The following is a 17,035-nucleotide window of genomic DNA, read 5'->3' as shown; positions in this document are numbered from 1 at the left end:
TCCCTACACCACCAATTAAGATTTGTTGGAAGTTTCTGCAATCCGATATTTTTCACATATGTAAAAGCACCAAATCTAAAGAATTCATGAAAACTAACATTGTTCAATGGACAACTAAAATTCTTATTGGAGTCATGATCCTACTTCCCTTGTCCTTCCCTTCTGCTGACTTCATCGGCTCTAACCCATCTTTAAAACCAAACACATGCAGAACAAAAGCAGAGGTGGCTTAATCTTAGCCCTTTCTGGGTTATTAGCAGTACAAAAGAAGCTACCATAAATAGATTGTTACAGTTTAGCAACTTCCTGATGGAAGGCTGAAGTACAGGCATCTGCTCCCAGACCAAAATGTCCCTTCAGGTCCCGATTAGCACAGAGCATAAATAGGAATAGAAGAACAGTTACTGGTTATCTTGAAACCAAGAACTTGCAGAAAAGATCCTGGTAATTCTACAGACCTGCTTCACAGCTTCCACTTTCCTACGATGAGAGTCTGGTAGCAGTAGAAAACAAGAATTTAAGTACAAGGCTGGAGGAAGGGGAGGTGTCAGGAGTTAACATTAGCAAAGTGTCTAGATAACATTTCAGTTTTAAGATTAGAGAAACTGCAACTGTGCAGGAAAAATACTGTTGTCATTGACAAGCAGATAAAGCCACAATAATTCGTAGCATATACTTGGTTACAGTAAGAAAGTGAGGCTTCAAACAGCTACATTCCAGGACAAGGAAGAAAGACCTTCTACAATAAAACACATTGTGTTTAAAGTAGTGAAGTTAGTGTTAAGAAATCCTACAGAAACACCCATCACTGCACATAGTTCAAAGATACCTATGTACTCAGAGGCAGGAGCAGGGGAAAAGTGAGAGAAGGAGAAAGAAATAGAAGATCTGGGGTTTTAGCTTTTTCTGGCGTATTAAAAAAGTTAAACTGGTCAAGTTCAATGAAATGGGGGGGGTGTGGTGTGGTGTGTTCCCCCTACAGAACTATGCTTCCACTATGTTCTTCTGAAAGAGTTGTAATAATGAAAAAGCTGATACTGGTCTTTCTTTCATCCAAGTATGTTTGTGTTATAATTAGTGAAAGATAAGTTTAAATTGAGCATTTCCAAATTGGACAGCACAAGGTGTTCAAAAAATCCCATCTTGCTCAAATACATTATTTGTGAGGATAAGGCCCTGAGCAATCTAGTCTAACTAGACCTCCTTTGGGCAGGAGGTGGGACTTTACAAGCTCCATAATATTATGTTATAATTTAAAACAGCAGTTATGGAAGTGATGCAGAAAGGCAAAGAGATGTACCTAGATCCTGATGGTCTGTAAACCACAGTCCCTCAGCACCCTGCATGATTAACTCCTCCTTATCAAAAAGGAAGATGTCTGTTACATAACAGGTTAGGGTGTTCTCAACAGTTAGTTAACATTAATTGTTTTGTACTATCTTCACACATGGTTTATTCTCCTGATTATTTGAGTCCTGAGCTTTCTGTGCAGAAAGTCCATCCGAGCAGCTCTGTATCACAGGTCTCATCCAATCACTAATCTACTTGGCTAACCTTACAAAAAGGCTTGTGATGCATGAGAACGAGAGGGTACCTAAATAAATCTGCTCTACATCTAGCTACAGCACATTGTCAGCACTTCATGCACAAGTATACCTAAACCATCAGATCAAAACCAAACTGCTTCAAGTCTGGGTCAAAAAAAATGGAGCCTAAAAGTAAACTGCCTATATGCTCCATAGGATATTTTCAATGTGTTATAAGCCTCTAATTACCACAGGTTACCTCTTACTGGTATCTTGCCCATCTTACAAAAGACAAAGATCACCGCACCATATTTACACATTATTTTTTAAACAGGCTTTTTGGAGGGAGCTTCTCCCACTCGTATTTCAATTAGAAGTTGTGGCCAAAACACTCAACACAGGAAAACGAAGCAAAACAGTGACATTAAGAGCAGAAGCAAAATGCATCATTCAGGGGTGGGGGAGAAACATCCTTCTTAAATGGAAAACCACTAAATTTTCTAATGACGTGAACAGGATGGCGTTGCATAGGCCAGAACAATAGCTTTATATTAGTTATTCACTTAAAATAACTATAAGAAAGTCTGTTTAATCTTTTAAGAGATTAATTGTTGCCTAGCAGGCAGCAATATGGTCGAGCTGTTCAGAGATCCAACAGCTCTGGATATCCAGATTCAATGTTATAGCTAGTATGGTACTCAGTAATGTTTGTCAAGGAAGCGTTTTCTCCACTTTCCTACCTTTAAAATAGGCATTCCAGTTTTGTGAATAGGGAAGGAAAAGCTACTCATTAATGAGCTCAAATAATTTAATTACCTGAAAGCTTGTCAACTGTTCCCTCTCACACCAGCATTCTTCTTAGACCATTCCCTACAAACTTTTTTCTCTTCTCATAAAGGAAGTCATTGAAAGCTAACATTCTCACTCCAGTATTTAGAGTTTTGTGAAGGAGCTGACAGGGAGAATGGTTCACAGTTGTTTACCCAGAACATACGGAGGAAGGTTGCTCAGTTAACTTGCAGTAAGTGGCTCTAAGGGTGTGTCTGTATTTGCATTAAAAAACATGCTCCTGCTGTGAACTAAGTGCCTGATCATTCCTGTTGATGGTGTGTTGGTTCACATCACAGAGCTGTTTCGGAACAGAAGGAATTGGATCCCTCTTAGGTTAAACAAAGGTGATGTAAGACAACGTATGCCAGGAGCACACCTAACATGGACTGAATGCCTGTTTGCAGTTGGAACACAAGAACAGACTACAACTAGTCTATAATTTAAAAAAAAAAAAAGTGTTTTCAGTGTGGATATTTGGTTTCCAACACTGCTTTACTCTACTGTTCTAATTTGGCTGCAATACCTAGTGTTCTAGACACAGGTTAAAATACCACCTTTTTACTTCCTGTACAGCCACTCACATTCTCATGGAAGCAGCATCCACCTTTAGGCTACATTCTGCGCCTTTCTATCAGCTAACCACCCAAAAAAGCGAGCATGGACTGTGCCTCAGTTCCTTGACCAATAAAGAAACAAAACATGGGATTCCTTTTTGTCTAACTTAAGATGTCTATTTGTGAAATCCCTAAAAACAATCCAAGGAGGTTTCCCACTAGAACATTAAAAAAATTAATAAAAGCATACTGGTTTATGACAACAGGCAAGAGAACTTAGATGCTAAGACACAAGTGTAATCATTTTGCAAGTTCTTGGAAACATGCAGCTGTGATACGATACTCTGCATAAAAGAGCAGATAGGAGATGACGTCCAGGTCTGCAGGGCCAAACAACAGCCCTATGCTCTTTAGGGACCACAGCTGGTCCAAGTTGCAGGAATTGAAGTAGTCTGATGCCACAGCATCTGGCACACTGCTCAAACAACACTTTAGCTTAGCATTCAGAGCAGCTTATAAGAGATTTCTCCCAGTTTGAGAGCTTATGAGAGGACTCAATTCCATTCAGGAAGAATTGTGGAAGGAAACCGTATTGTTTAGACCTGCTCTTGACAAGTCCTGGTTAGCAAGTCTCATCTGTAAGTATTTTCTAGATGTTTAGAAATGGTGTACCTGTTTCAGAGTTCTTTTGAGATCTCTACCAGATCTAGGTAGTATGGAAGTTCCCCATCTCTTACCTTCTCCCAAATTTTAGAAGCAGGCATTGTATTTCCTTCTTATTTCAGTCTAAGATCTTCCGTTAGTCCTCTGCAGTCTTTCAGTAACAACCAGCTTTGAGATGCCTCACCAGATCTCCTTGTACCCAAGCATGAGTTTAAAACAAGAAGTGCTGCTGGACTCTTGTAAAAGTTTAGGCAGAGTTCCCAAGTGTTGATGTTAATCATGTTACCCACCCAACTCATGAAAACACAAGCAAGAGATTAGCAACATTGGTAGGCCTCCAGCTGAAAAGGATAGGAAGACTGTGCAAGCCATTAACATTTAACAAGGGATCTCTAGAACACTATTACATCCCAGAACTCCAGGCAGCTGTAGCTCACTTTGCAACTCAGCCTTTTGTTCCCACATCTCTGTAAAAAGAGGTACAGAATAATAGTTGAGGAAGTTCTAGCCCTTTTAGTGACGTTAAAGGAGCAAAACCACTTGGGAGAGGCATGCAGCACCTGCAGGCACTGCTGAACACAAGAAATCAGTCTCACAAGCAGCACTGAAGTGGAATACAGCACTGCAAAAGGCATGCAACTGGACCAGAAGTTCGAGAAGTTTGTTTCAACAGGACAAACACAAGGTTTGTGATTAAATAAAAACAAAGTCACCAGCATTTAGGACCAGATTTTTGCCACATGTAGTTTAAAACATAATTCTAGAGCAAGACAATTCAAAGCACACTGATTAAACAGTTTACTCAAAACGTTTTAAAAACTGTATGCTTGCTTTGTTCACCTTGCATGAATTTACGTTAAAGTACTATTAATGATCCCATTTCTAATTCATTTCAGTTAGTATACACATTCTAAAGAAATTCTTGTACCACAGCTATGTGAAGACAGACTTGCATTTCCCAGGGTATGACCTAGGTCCTGTCATAGCTCCAGAAGCTGAACACAAGCTGAGCAGTGTTAGGGATTTGACCCCTTTGTTTTGCTTTGGAAGAGAAATTCATTCTTTCTACTTTTCCTGTTGCCTTTGAATGACTTCTGAAAGTACCATCATCCTGTCAGGAATATGACAATGTAGCCCAGATATGAGGAATATCTGGACTTCTGCCAAACCCATACCACTCTGGATCTCAAGGAAGTGAAAGATTAAACTGTTAAGCCTACTGACAGTTTACAAGTAGTACCAAACATACTCAAGTCAGCAGTTTTAATCAAGGAAGGGGCCTGTCAGTTGTGGCTTCTCTATATCCACTCTGATAACTGTGTAAGTTGATTGAGCCTAAGCCAGTTATAAGCCATTAGATCAAACTTCATTCTTCTGTAGACAGTTTAATGGAGTTCAACTGAGTACTTCAAATGACAGAAAAACCATACAAAAAAACACCCATCGTCATGGCTTGGCAGTGTTGTTTCTTTGACAATCTTTCCTACTACTTTGGGCTGGTGAATTCAATGGATAGAAGAGATGTTAGTGGCCAAACACTTTGAGCCCAGACATGGATATAAGTTGGTTTTGCCATTCGGTTTTGTTTTTTTTTTTTTTTAATTATTTTACTTTAAGACAACTGCAATTTCCCATCTTTGAAAGATCCAGCCACATTGCATTTGTTTTACTCAATGTTGTAATTTTCCTCATTATTTAGTAAATCATTAATGTTTCTGAACTGCCTCCACAATGACAAAGACCTGTCACCTAGACCCAAGCATACCACAAAATCATTTCCCACATCAGGTCATTTTGAGACATCAGGTCATCCCCTACTTGTTTTCCATTTCTTTGATGAAAGCTCAAGAAAAGAAGTGGAAAACTTCACAACACCATACAGGGTGTACATGAACTTGCCCAACATATGATGTACACTTACTGCTAATGGCATAGCCTTTGTTAACAGTTCACTGTCACTTGAGATCTGGTTTTAGCGTAACATTTAATCCAAGAACAGCTCTAATTTACTTCAGAACATCAAAGCATGGAAGGTAGATCCTTGATATGAGTTAGGCTGAAGCCTCAGAGCCATTGCTTAAGTTACTTGCATGTTCCTACAAGTCAAAAGATGGAAACTGTTTTCCAACTTTTCTATTTATAAGTGCCACTACAGATTTTGGCAACCAAGTAGCTCCTGGCACCAGTAGATTTCCATACATTTCACACCCATGTTTTTCTCACATTTTCATTTTCTTTCTGAATTAAAAAAGGACATTGTTTTCACCTGTTAAATGACGGTGGCAACTGTCCAAAAACCAGGAAGAAGGAATCTAGATTATAATTCAATAGCACCAAACAGTTTCTTTTAAATAATAGCTTCCTTTGTACTGCTGAAGATAAAGGTCATGTCTGTAAGCCTTGCTTATTTTTAGTTCAGCATCATTTTTCTACAGAAGGTATTATCCATTTGGGTTAAGCAACATTGGAAATGTAGCCTAATAACTATTACAGAATACCAGCTAAAGATATCTGTATGAACAAGCTCAAGCTACCAAATCATATTTAAAGAGATAGCCAGGAACCTTCTGCAATACTGGAAATAGAGTGGCCATATGTAAAGGCCATTGTTTTCCTTCCACCTGCTGCTCAGATCTATCCCTTCAGCAGACAGGCATTAAGAAACAAAGCAAATGGCATATAATCCACCTGAAACATTACAGTTCCTTATTCCTTCCCTCCATACTTTAAAATGGAAGGATCCATCCACAAAACAGTGATATTTCTAGTCAGTCCTTCAAGGGACTCGATGTTATTTTGGTGAGCTTTGTTTAGCTGGCCAGGTTGGAAGGGGACACCCCGACTGACAACATTAGATGCTACTCCATGTCAGTGACACTGAAAGGAAATGGCTTTGCTTGTATGAGACTACCCATTGACAGATACCTTAAAAAAAGTAGGTACCATAACCACCCAGCTCCCATATTCAAAGGTTTTGTGTTTGCTTCTTCAAACCTTCCTTCTCTCCAGCTTCTGTTTTCCCAGATACAGCTGGTATCACAGAGAAATGAAACCCAAGTAGTGAACTGCACCACCCCCTCACATCCCCCCAGCAAGGGTACTGTTCTGCATTTGCTTAAGCCCCTTGCTTTTTCAGTGTTACTGAAAGGCTCCTTGCACTCAAAAAGCAAACATTCACAAGCTCCTAGGGCACTCCTTTGATACCTACAGGGCTCCAGAAACCCTTACATGAATGAAAATTCATTAGAGTAGGTTCTCAAGGCAAAAATAGTGTTCTTCAAAGGCTCAAGGGAAGGAGTACTTCTTACTCAGGCAGAAGTGATACTGGCCCAACTCTCAACCACAATCTCTACTTGTAACCTAAAAATATCACTAACAGCAGTAGGAACAGACAATACAGGAAATCGCACACAAAATAATTAATGATATTAAAAGATCCCAAATAACACTATACAGAAACATTTTTTCTTACGAAAATGAAGCCATTAGTTAAATATCTGCCTTGAAAAAAATTTTTAAAGGAGGCTTTATAGTTAATCAGAAGTCAAATTGCACATGCACTGAAACACTGCTCTTCGTACGCTGGAATTTACAGTTTTCAATCAGATTTGAGAGCTACTACATATCAGATCTTCTGCATGTCAGCAGCATCTGATGGCAGTTTCAGGCTGGTAAGAAACCACTCTGTAGTACAATGATTTAGGATTACTTTGTTATCTGCCATACCCCAGTGACAGAAACTTCAGGGTCTCCAGCAGGACAGGACTTGATTGCACATCAGCTGCCACAGCTCAAACTGGGACTTCAACCCCAGCAAAGCTGAGCAACCTGCTCCTATTTCTGCCCCTCCTGTGACGTTTGTATTGGTTACTAGCAGGAAGATGAAGCAGAATTGCCTTAAACTATCACAGCTTGCCACAAGTGGTATTTGTCAGCTCTCAGAGGTTCTGTCAGCCAGTTCAGTTTCACATGATGCCAAGCAAGCAGATTCAATACACCTTACAAAGGAACCACTTCATATAGCCACTCTTACCGTGATGCATACAGCTCTGACCACAAAACTCAATGACTTACACAGGACCCCAAACTTTCAAGTAGATCTGTCCCGTTTCCCAATGGCCAATGTAAAAATAACACCCATTTTCCCTTGACCTACTGTGTTGGATGCCTGAACTTTTACAAGGGACCAATCAACTCCTGCTACTACAGATGCTAATTGGGCTTCACAGTTGAGAACATTTCAGACTGTTCTCTTGGATTTAGGAACCAAAACATTCACTCGGACTAGAAAGTTTACAATGGTGTTGCTCCTCTTCTCTCCTCATTACTACCAAAACCACCCATTTTTTTCCTGGAAAAGTTGAGTTTACTAAATTTTGTGATCAAATATATATATTGAGTGTTCCAGCACTGTGAGCATTTCCTTGTCCTAATAGTCCAATGAGGAAGTTCTCCCTTTATTTCAGAGGAACAAATAGTACATGAAGATCAAAGCTCCTAACGATTTTGAAAAGAAAAAGATTGTTCTCATTTGATAAAGGCATATTTTTGGATGACATGAAACAAATCTGTCCAGTCCTATAGGAGCAAAAAATAAGATAGGATTGCAAAACAATATAAAGTATATGCAGTTCTTGCACATGTGAAATCTACTCCAGATCTATTTCCATCCATGTTTTTAAACTGGGGGAAAAAAAAAAAGACCTCCATACAAAGTAGAATTTATAGAAGTTCCAACTTACACAGAAAATACTAGAAAGATCAGTACTCAAAAAAAAAGATACTCAAGCATGCAGACTTACTTGCATTCCCCAGGTGTACTGCAACCCCCATGGAGCAAATTACATCCTTGTTTACATACAGCTGGAAATAGAAAAAGGGTTAGGCATCAGTGTGGGCAGCTAGGTATCCATTAGCACAGCCTCAACCTGCATCTGCTCAGCTTGGGCTTCTGTCTTTGCCTGAGCAAGAAAATGGCTCAAAGTAGGCTGTTTTCTGCCATGCTCCAACAGTTGTTGCTTCCAGCTAGCTATTTTACAGAACACAACCCCATCACTTTATTTTTCATAAACAGTTGTAACTCCTTGAAAAAGTTGCTACCAAATAGGTTTGCAGCAAGAGTGTCAGCAACAAAACATTTTGTTGTTTGGCTTTTTTTAACCTAACATTAGACTGGAAAACCCAAGCTTTGAAAGATACACATGACCTTGAGTAAGCCCTAAAAAATGGTCTCCCCTCATTAACAGGCTTTTTACTGAAAAGGAACAGAAAACAAAAACAAGAAGCCCTCAACAGAAAGAGGACTATGATGTCAAGTAATTTCAGCACTAATTACTCACTGAAACTGAAGGCAAAACGCAAAGAGATTTGATTGAGTGGTACATTAAAAAGGATGACTACACTTGAATTTCTGTTCACATTAAGAGCTATTAAAAAGCTTTCAGCTTTGCATACATCACACTTGAAACCTTTTCATTTGCAAAAATAGTGTTAGAAGGGCGTTTTTACAGGATTAAAGACTACAGTCTTACTGATTCTGTAATAAAATCTTACATTAAACAGATATAATACATCATTTTGCTTTGAAGTAAACACCACCATTGAATAAAGTTAATTAGCAGAAAGATGTTTCACTGTTTTGAATCCCAAATTTGTTGTGTAGCCCTCATAACACACACCACAATCAGTGTATCCTGCCCTGGGCTCCACTCCTCAGAGGATGTTTTTTCAAAGATTTGCATTCATAGGACAAAGTCTGTATGTGTTAATATGCTACAGCACCAACACCACAGAAATACCAGCTATAGTTTATACCTATTATATATACATTAAGCTTAATCTGAAATGAAGCGGACAATACCTTGTTTACATTCTTCTCCCATCCAACCTTCCATGCAGGCTTTGTTTCCATTTTGATCACATGTGTAGTGACCAACAAAATCATCTCGAGGGCCGCAAAATTTATTGCACAGGGCACTGTAGTAATTTTCATCACACTTCACTCTTATTTGTACTTCAAAATGGGCAACAGGACCATTAAACTGTAGTGTCTTCCATCGATCTTCTGGGTTGATCATGCCAGCATGTGCCACTCGTTCTATTAACAAGTCTTCACCTTTTAAAAAAATTCAACAATTCAGTTTGATAGTGCAGAGGAGCATATAAATTCAAATCAAAAGTATTCAGTAGGTTAAGAGAAAACCTAGTAAAGAAAATGTTAAGATGATAAAGATCTGAATTTTCTGAATATAACTGAATTTTCCTTTGCCTTGAAAAGTTCATTACAGGAAGGCCAATTTAAAAAGGCATCCCAAAGGAAATATTAAAAAACCCTGGAACATAATCCATAGGAAATAGCTTATTTTTCAAGGCAGCCAAACATACCACACCCACACACTGACAACCAGCAGCTTTATCTTGATTTGAGGCGCGTTTTTGCCTCCTTTTTGTTCTTACTGAAATTGCACAAACTGCATAACCCAGTAGCTGAGAGATTAAAATTCTCTGGTGCAAGTTTAACTTGAAACATAAACCAACACATACTCAATTTGTTGCAAAATTACTAAGCAATAGTAAAAGCTCCAGTAGGCTTGCATTATGTACATCAGCTGGCTTTTTTCCATTTTATCATTCTCTCCACAGTAAAAGACAGAACATGTTTAAGAAGCAATTTGTTCATCTTAAGAAACATACAAGTGAACCCAGGATTGTCAAGGAACCAGTCTTAAGTCTGTATCCTATTTATCCCCAGTGGAACTACTGGTAATCATGATCAGTGTTGCTATACACTCTATAAGCATCCTGCCTTGCCCTCACAGACAGCAGCAGTCCTGCTGTCTGCCAGGCTCCATTAACAGAGACCAAACCTGCACAAAGTACTAGCTGTCACATGGGACAAGAGGATTCTAGGATATAAGATTATGGAACAGCCAACAGAAAGTACTTTCCTTTATATGAACATCTATTTTACTCTTGGTATAGAACCTTCTGTACCAGGAGATGCAAGTATAGTCAATACAATGAAGTTATACAATTGCTTTGGTAAATGTTAAGAATAAGCAAAGCATGGTAAGGGCACAGGTAGACAGCAAGCAACCCCAGTGCTAAGAGTTCAAGTGTTCTCACAGTTCAAATCTAGTAACATCCTACTGTCAGTTTTTCTAACTGACCCTTTAAGCTGCAGCTGGAACTCCAAGCACTGACCAGAAGAAGGTATAGACGCTTTAGTTGTATACATGAATTTCACCACCCATTTATGAAACAGCTGTAATAGATGCTAAAGCTCTGAGCTGGCACTATTTTCTTTAAATAAAGATTCTTTAAAAACAGAATAAAGAACCAAAAACATGCACACAGAAAAAGGCTGTAATGATAGAGAGATAAAACCTGAGCTACAGGTTATTAATATAAACCACACCAAACTGGTACCAAGAAATACTGAGCTATTACTTTCAGCAAACATTTCACCTACTTACTTTCTAGAACTCATTAACCCAATCAGTTTAGTAATTAAAACAAAAAGAGTGACTGTTTCTCACCTAGGAAGTTATTGACAGTATAGAGAGATCCTATGCTTTTATTACCAAAACTGCACTTCTTCCCCCTCAGCATGTAAAAGGACTCCAGTGACAACTTTCAGTCACTCCAACATTAAAAGAAAAGTTACAGAAGTAGTGGGCTTTGCAATATATTTTATCTTAACTTTTTTTCGATTTTGCTTCTACCATAAAAATATTTCCTTTTAAAATTAAGGAACATTGAATTTAAAAGAGCTGTTTTAATTAAGCACTGAAAGGCTTTACAATTAATGACTCAGTATCTCTCTGCTTTAACATTAAGAGTGGTACTGCCATGTATAGGCTACAATTGATGCTTGCCTGGACTAGTCTGCATAAAACATTTCATGGATAGACAAAACTGAACTCTACCCCTGTTCTTTAGCTCTCAAGTTCTTATACATGAACTCCTGTCATCCAGCAGCATGTGGTCAGCCTAAGAGTAGTCAAGAAACCTGCCTGTGTTTTATTTTTGATTGAACAGGATATCTATGGTAGCATCTGTCACCATTAAAAGCCTCATGATTAGATTCAACATCCTTTCGTCATCTTATTCTTCTCTAATGACTATTGATCTGAAAGCCTTGATGAAAAACTATAAAGGAAAAATGCTGAATCATGGGATGGTCAAAGAATTTGAACAAATAGCAAATATGCATTAGAGCTATTTCCCAGCTATAAGCAATGCAAACTCATTAAAAATGGCTACAACAGCCACTGCTATAAAAGTGTTTCCTCAAAATGCATCAGATGGACCGAAGAACAGGTCCTGAGATTAAGGTGGCTTATACAATTAAAATCTTATCAAGCATCTTCAGGCTAATGCAGATTCATCAGACAGTTAAACTGGAACAAGTATTACAGCTATTGCAAATACCAATATGCAGAACTGTCCTCCTAATACCTGGGGTCAAGAACAGGGGAAATAAGCCAATGGCACTTTTCTTTTTTGGAAAAAATTTAATATTCACAGACTCCTCTGAAGAAGGTATTCTGAGTCTTAAGAGCTTTTCCTGTAACTTATATCAGTAAAAGTAGGGCTAAACAGCCTAAATATGCAAACCAAATAATTTACCCTGAACCACAAAAGGCATCAGGAAATCAGCTCCAAGTCATTTAGCTTCTAATACCAAGTTCTTCAGTATCAGAGTATGAGAATTGTGCTTTACGTCAAAATTTAAAACTGATCCCAAGTAAAAGGTGTATCTTCCAAAGAGATCTGTAATTGCAAGGAAGAACATGTTTGTCAAGGTTCCTTTTCCTTCTCCACAATGTCAAAGTGGTTCTGAAGATAGTGTCTCTCACATTTGACACAAGTTTGCTCTCCGCACCTCATTTACCATAAAATTCACCTTAGGAACTCACACACATTACTTTCAACCCTCAGTAAAGACAATTAGCTGCATAACTGAATTTGGTTATTGGTCAAAAAGGCAGCATACACTAACCTCCCCCCATGCCCACATCAGAAGCAATGGGGCTTTTCTTGGTTACAAAGAAGTTGTCTACAAGTTACACTAGCAATGCAGACAGTGGCACAGATGTTTGCATAGAAGGAGATGATGGCTAAAAGGTGGTTCTTTAATTAGCATCTGATTTTCAGAAGAGGAGTCCTTACCTGAAGAGCATTTAACTAATTGTGCAATCAGGAGGCATGACTGTGCTTAAATAAGAACACTGCTCATCAACACACTGTTAGCAGAGGTCAGACATTCCCAACGAGCTAGTTACAGGCAATATAAAAGGTGATGCTGGTAGCTGTTTTCAAGGAAACAGACACAGCAGCAGAAGAACTTCAAGGAACAGGAGGTGCCCTTCTCAGGAACTACCTTGTCTTCAGCCTTCAAGTAACCACTTCAAAAAGCCACAAGGACAGCTTAGTCTCCTACACACTAACATGAAAGAGGAAGGCACTCACTGCATCCCTGCAGTCAACATGTAGTCAAATGGCAAGTGACTTTGCACATGCAGATGCCATGTCTTAGTTGCCAAGACCTCTGCTATATGACTAGAAATTTGCCAAGTGAAACAGTTTTCCTGGAAAGCAGCAGAAACTGCTGTGACAGATGATAGACAAGAGACCCTTTACAATGACTTTGTATCTAAGGCAGTTTCCTCTCCCCCTTCCCTCAAAGCAAGTGGTGAGTACTATATTGCCACAAGCTTCCCTCCAAGCCACCACTGCTGCACTAAGAAGGAAGAGAGTTCAGTAGTAGTTCAGGAATCAGGATTTGGAAGTCCCTCTTAAGTCTGTAGTTTTGAGGTAAGTACTGGGGAAACATTTGTCCTGTCAAACTTGTGTTGAGATGGTACTTCAGATCTGCTTTGAGTACCCTTGCCTTATTTCTGATGGGTGCAAGAAAGAATACAGGACTCCATGACACCAGAAGGATGGAAGAATGACAACTATTATAAAAGCTTCACATTGCTCACTGGAAATCCCTCTTCACAGGTTTTGGTTTTCATTTCTTTGGTGCCTTTTTTTTTTAACTAAATACCCACCTGAAAGTCCAAGCAGGAACAGAGCACCTGCATTTAACTTTCAGCCTTAGTCATTAAAGGAAAGCAAAACCTGACTTTGGAACTAATTCATCAGTTTATAAACAGACTCTGGTAATTACTTTGATTAATCTTTCTTACAGTAGCAACAGAAGACACATGTAACCTGAGTCAGAGATCAGCTCCATGTTCAGGCTATGATAGGGAGTCTAGCTTTCCACAGATTCTTTTCACCCCTCCAGGACACAGATATTGTTTATCTTTTCTCTGGAGGAGTTGCCATATTCCTTTTCCTATTCTCATACATAGGATTTTTTATTGATCTGTCCCTCTTTGGCAGTTCAGCAGTCCTTGCAGAAATGCATGGGGAGTGTCTTTGCATCTTGACAGATTCACAAGACAAGCTACTGCAGGATTCCCTGCCAACACCATTCCAAAAAAGAAAAAAAAAAACTTCAGCATTAAGGAATTCGCCTTAGAAATCTAATATGCAAGTCTAAACTGCAGCATGGCAAAGCAACAGATCTCTATCATGGAAGCAGTAAACAGACTACAGAAACAGTTAACTAAGACAAGCATTTAGGTAGTCTTCTGCCAAACCATAGGCCAAGAAAGGCTTCCTAAATTCACATGACCAGCCTTCTAACCTTCAAATGCAATACAGCAAACAGCACTCCCCTGGTAGCCTGTATTAAAGGGAAGCTCACCTTCCATTAGCAGTTTCTCAAGAGATCTAAACTATAATCTGACACTTCATATAGACTCCTGTAGTTCATGGAAACTGTTAAGAAGATGGCCCACTGGGTCTCCAAAAGACACTACATTTATATGAATATATGTCTTATATGACATGAATGCAAATAAAAATATTTGTTAGAGCAAGTTAAAAAAACTAAGAGGTATAAGAAAGACAACACAAACTTAAAGTGATTGTCCCCTTAAGTGTATTTTAGAAGACCTGGATTTGAAAGCTACAGATTTGCAAGAGGATTCTGCAGATTCTAAGACAACACAGCAAGTTAGAGGAGCATTATTTATTAGATAGCTTATTAAAAAACATAATTCAGCACTTGAATGCATACAGATCTGGTTTTGCAGGATAGGCTCCATGTTCACCCCCATCCACACCAACTCCGGGGCTGATCTGTCACCTAGAACTAGGGCATAAATATTTTCTGTATTAGCTGCCCCTAGGTAAGTTATTCCCAAACTGAAAACTATTTAAAAGGAATTAACTTCATGTAGTACTTTTTAAACAAAGCATTCAAAGAGGAGTCTTCCAATCTGCTGCTATGTATGATAATCTAACCTTATTCAAGATTCAGGCTTAGTCTGCTCAGCACACAAGATCTCATTCTGAATACCATGTCCAGCTTTGAGAAGTGCCATTCAAGAAGGCTGTGGACTAGCTGAAGGGTTGCAGCAATATGAATTACCAGAGATCAAAGAAAACATACCTACCAGAAAAGGTTGAAGGAGCTGTTAAACAACAAGACAAGAGAAGCTTGAGCCTAACACAGTGAGTACTCAGGAGCAAACTACAAAATCATAACTTTGTCTATCACTGGGGACAAAGCATGTTAGGAAAATCTCTAAGTTAGGAAAGTCTGTCAGGAAAGTGTTAAGTGTGATTGATCTAAATCTTCAAGAAAAAGAAGGACCCTGAAACTCTAACACAGCATTAATGTCAAATGAGCTTTGCCAATTTTTTGTGCTTGATGAATCTTAATAAGGATGGTCAGGGAAACAGCAGAGAATGGAACCTATAATTACAAACTGATGATGATTTGGGACATACACCTTTGCTATCTTAGTGTCCAAGCACTTAGCTTCCTCTATATTGATCCCAGGCAAGATTAAATAGTCCATCATTAACCACAATGGAAGTCTGAAGTTCACTAACACTTGTAGCCAAAAACATTGGTTATTTTAAGACAGGTTTGTGAACAATTATCAAAGAGTAGGTTCAAGTTGGAGTCCTACTTTAGCAGCAATACAGCAACCAGCACTTTCATATGTTTTTGAAGTATGTATACAATCATCTTGTTTTTCCTTCAGATCAATAGTCCTGCTCTTATACTGAACATTAGTATTTACAGACCAGAAATACAAGGTAACTTTCAGTACTTGAGGAGAAACAAACAGAAGGAATCATATCATGATTTAGAAGACTTTCATTAAAACCACCGAGCATGGTTTCTTTATGGGGAGCAAGAATGCTTATTTGTTTATCTAAACATGAGAAGTATTGCACAACATGGTTATAGGTAAACCAAGGAGAATTCAAAGTGCAACTATACAGCACAGACTCATTTCCTCTTCAAAAAAAACAGGTCTACCATGATTTTAAAATTTTTAGAGCTAAATATTAAGGGCCATGTATTACAACCTTCACTCACTACTGTCCATTCTTTTTCTTTGCAATAATTTTTTCATAGTTCCTAACCCAATATTCACTGCTTGGATTTGTACATGCCCTTTACTTAGATGGCAGGCTTGCATTCAGGCTGATTTGGAGGCACAGCTAATTGCAGCAGCATACCATTTCCCCCCCTCACCAATCTGTGCACATACAGCAAGTTTTACATAAATACTCACCAGCTTTTGTATCATTATCCCAATCCCATGCTTCTATTATTAACGTGAATGATCTCTGAAAAGAAACAAGAAACCAGTTAGATAGTAGTAAAAAACACTGTTACACACCAAACATTGGTTTGGAATAAGCAGATATTACTGCTACAAGAAAGCAGTTAAAAATTTCACTTCTCCACTGTCACGTGAAATCCCTTGAAGGCACCTTCTCAAAAGCAGGAAATAACCGCATTAAAAGTTGTGGGGCAAATGATGCTAACAGCAAAGGAAAAAACCCCACATTCCCCCACACACACCAAGGATTGAATTATTACTGTTCTCCTCGCACTGCATCTAAGTCTCAGCTTTGCTTAGCCAAAAAATCCTTTTCAGAAGTAGCCCTAAAAGGTTTGAATGAAGTGAGGGATTCTGAACATTAGGAAACAACTAGGGTATTTAAGACTTCAGCAACTCCAGACAAAAAAAAAAAAGATTGGAGGCGTAAAAATCAGAGCCATCCTTTAGGAAGAGCATGAAAGGTCAGTTTATAGAACAGGTCTGTTTGGTGTTTTTTTAGAAAAACATATCTAAAGAAGAAACACACAAAAAAAACACCCAGCAGCTATCAAGAATTTAGACCTTTCTCATGAGAGGAGTAGTGTGAAACATGGACCTGCAGAAGATAGCAGAAAAACTGTTGGAGGAAGCACAGTTGGTAGTATACTTTCTGCTGAGGAAAGAGGAAAAAGCATGATGTCAGATAATTTTAAAATAAATTTGGAAAAAAACACATAAAGGCTTTACTTCACTAAAACAAGGTTTCAGGCATTTT

At 38.6% G+C, this 17,035-nt stretch overlaps 1 protein-coding gene across 1 annotated transcript in view; it reads right to left on the bottom strand.

Moving 5' to 3' along the window:
- JAG2 (jagged 2) overlaps positions 1-16,279 on the bottom strand; it is a 42,095-nt gene extending 25,816 nt beyond the window's left edge. Inside the window, exons 1-3 of the mRNA XM_010158288.1 lie at positions 16,228-16,279; positions 9,435-9,689; positions 8,377-8,437 (exon numbers count right to left, since the gene is read on the bottom strand). Coding sequence (XP_010156590.1) covers positions 8,377-8,437; positions 9,435-9,651 — 278 coding nt within the window. The 5' untranslated portion in view covers positions 9,652-9,689; positions 16,228-16,279. The remainder of the gene's footprint in view (positions 1-8,376; positions 8,438-9,434; positions 9,690-16,227) is intronic.
- Between the last annotated feature and the right edge of the window lie 756 nt (positions 16,280-17,035).

The sequence above is a fragment of the Eurypyga helias genome, unplaced genomic scaffold (genome assembly GCF_000690775.1).
Source record: "Eurypyga helias isolate BGI_N326 unplaced genomic scaffold, ASM69077v1 scaffold6589, whole genome shotgun sequence".
Classification (NCBI taxonomy): domain Eukaryota; kingdom Metazoa; phylum Chordata; class Aves; order Eurypygiformes; family Eurypygidae; genus Eurypyga; species Eurypyga helias.
Note: the sequence above shows the minus strand (reverse complement) of the source record. Positions and strands in the feature narration are given on the sequence as shown.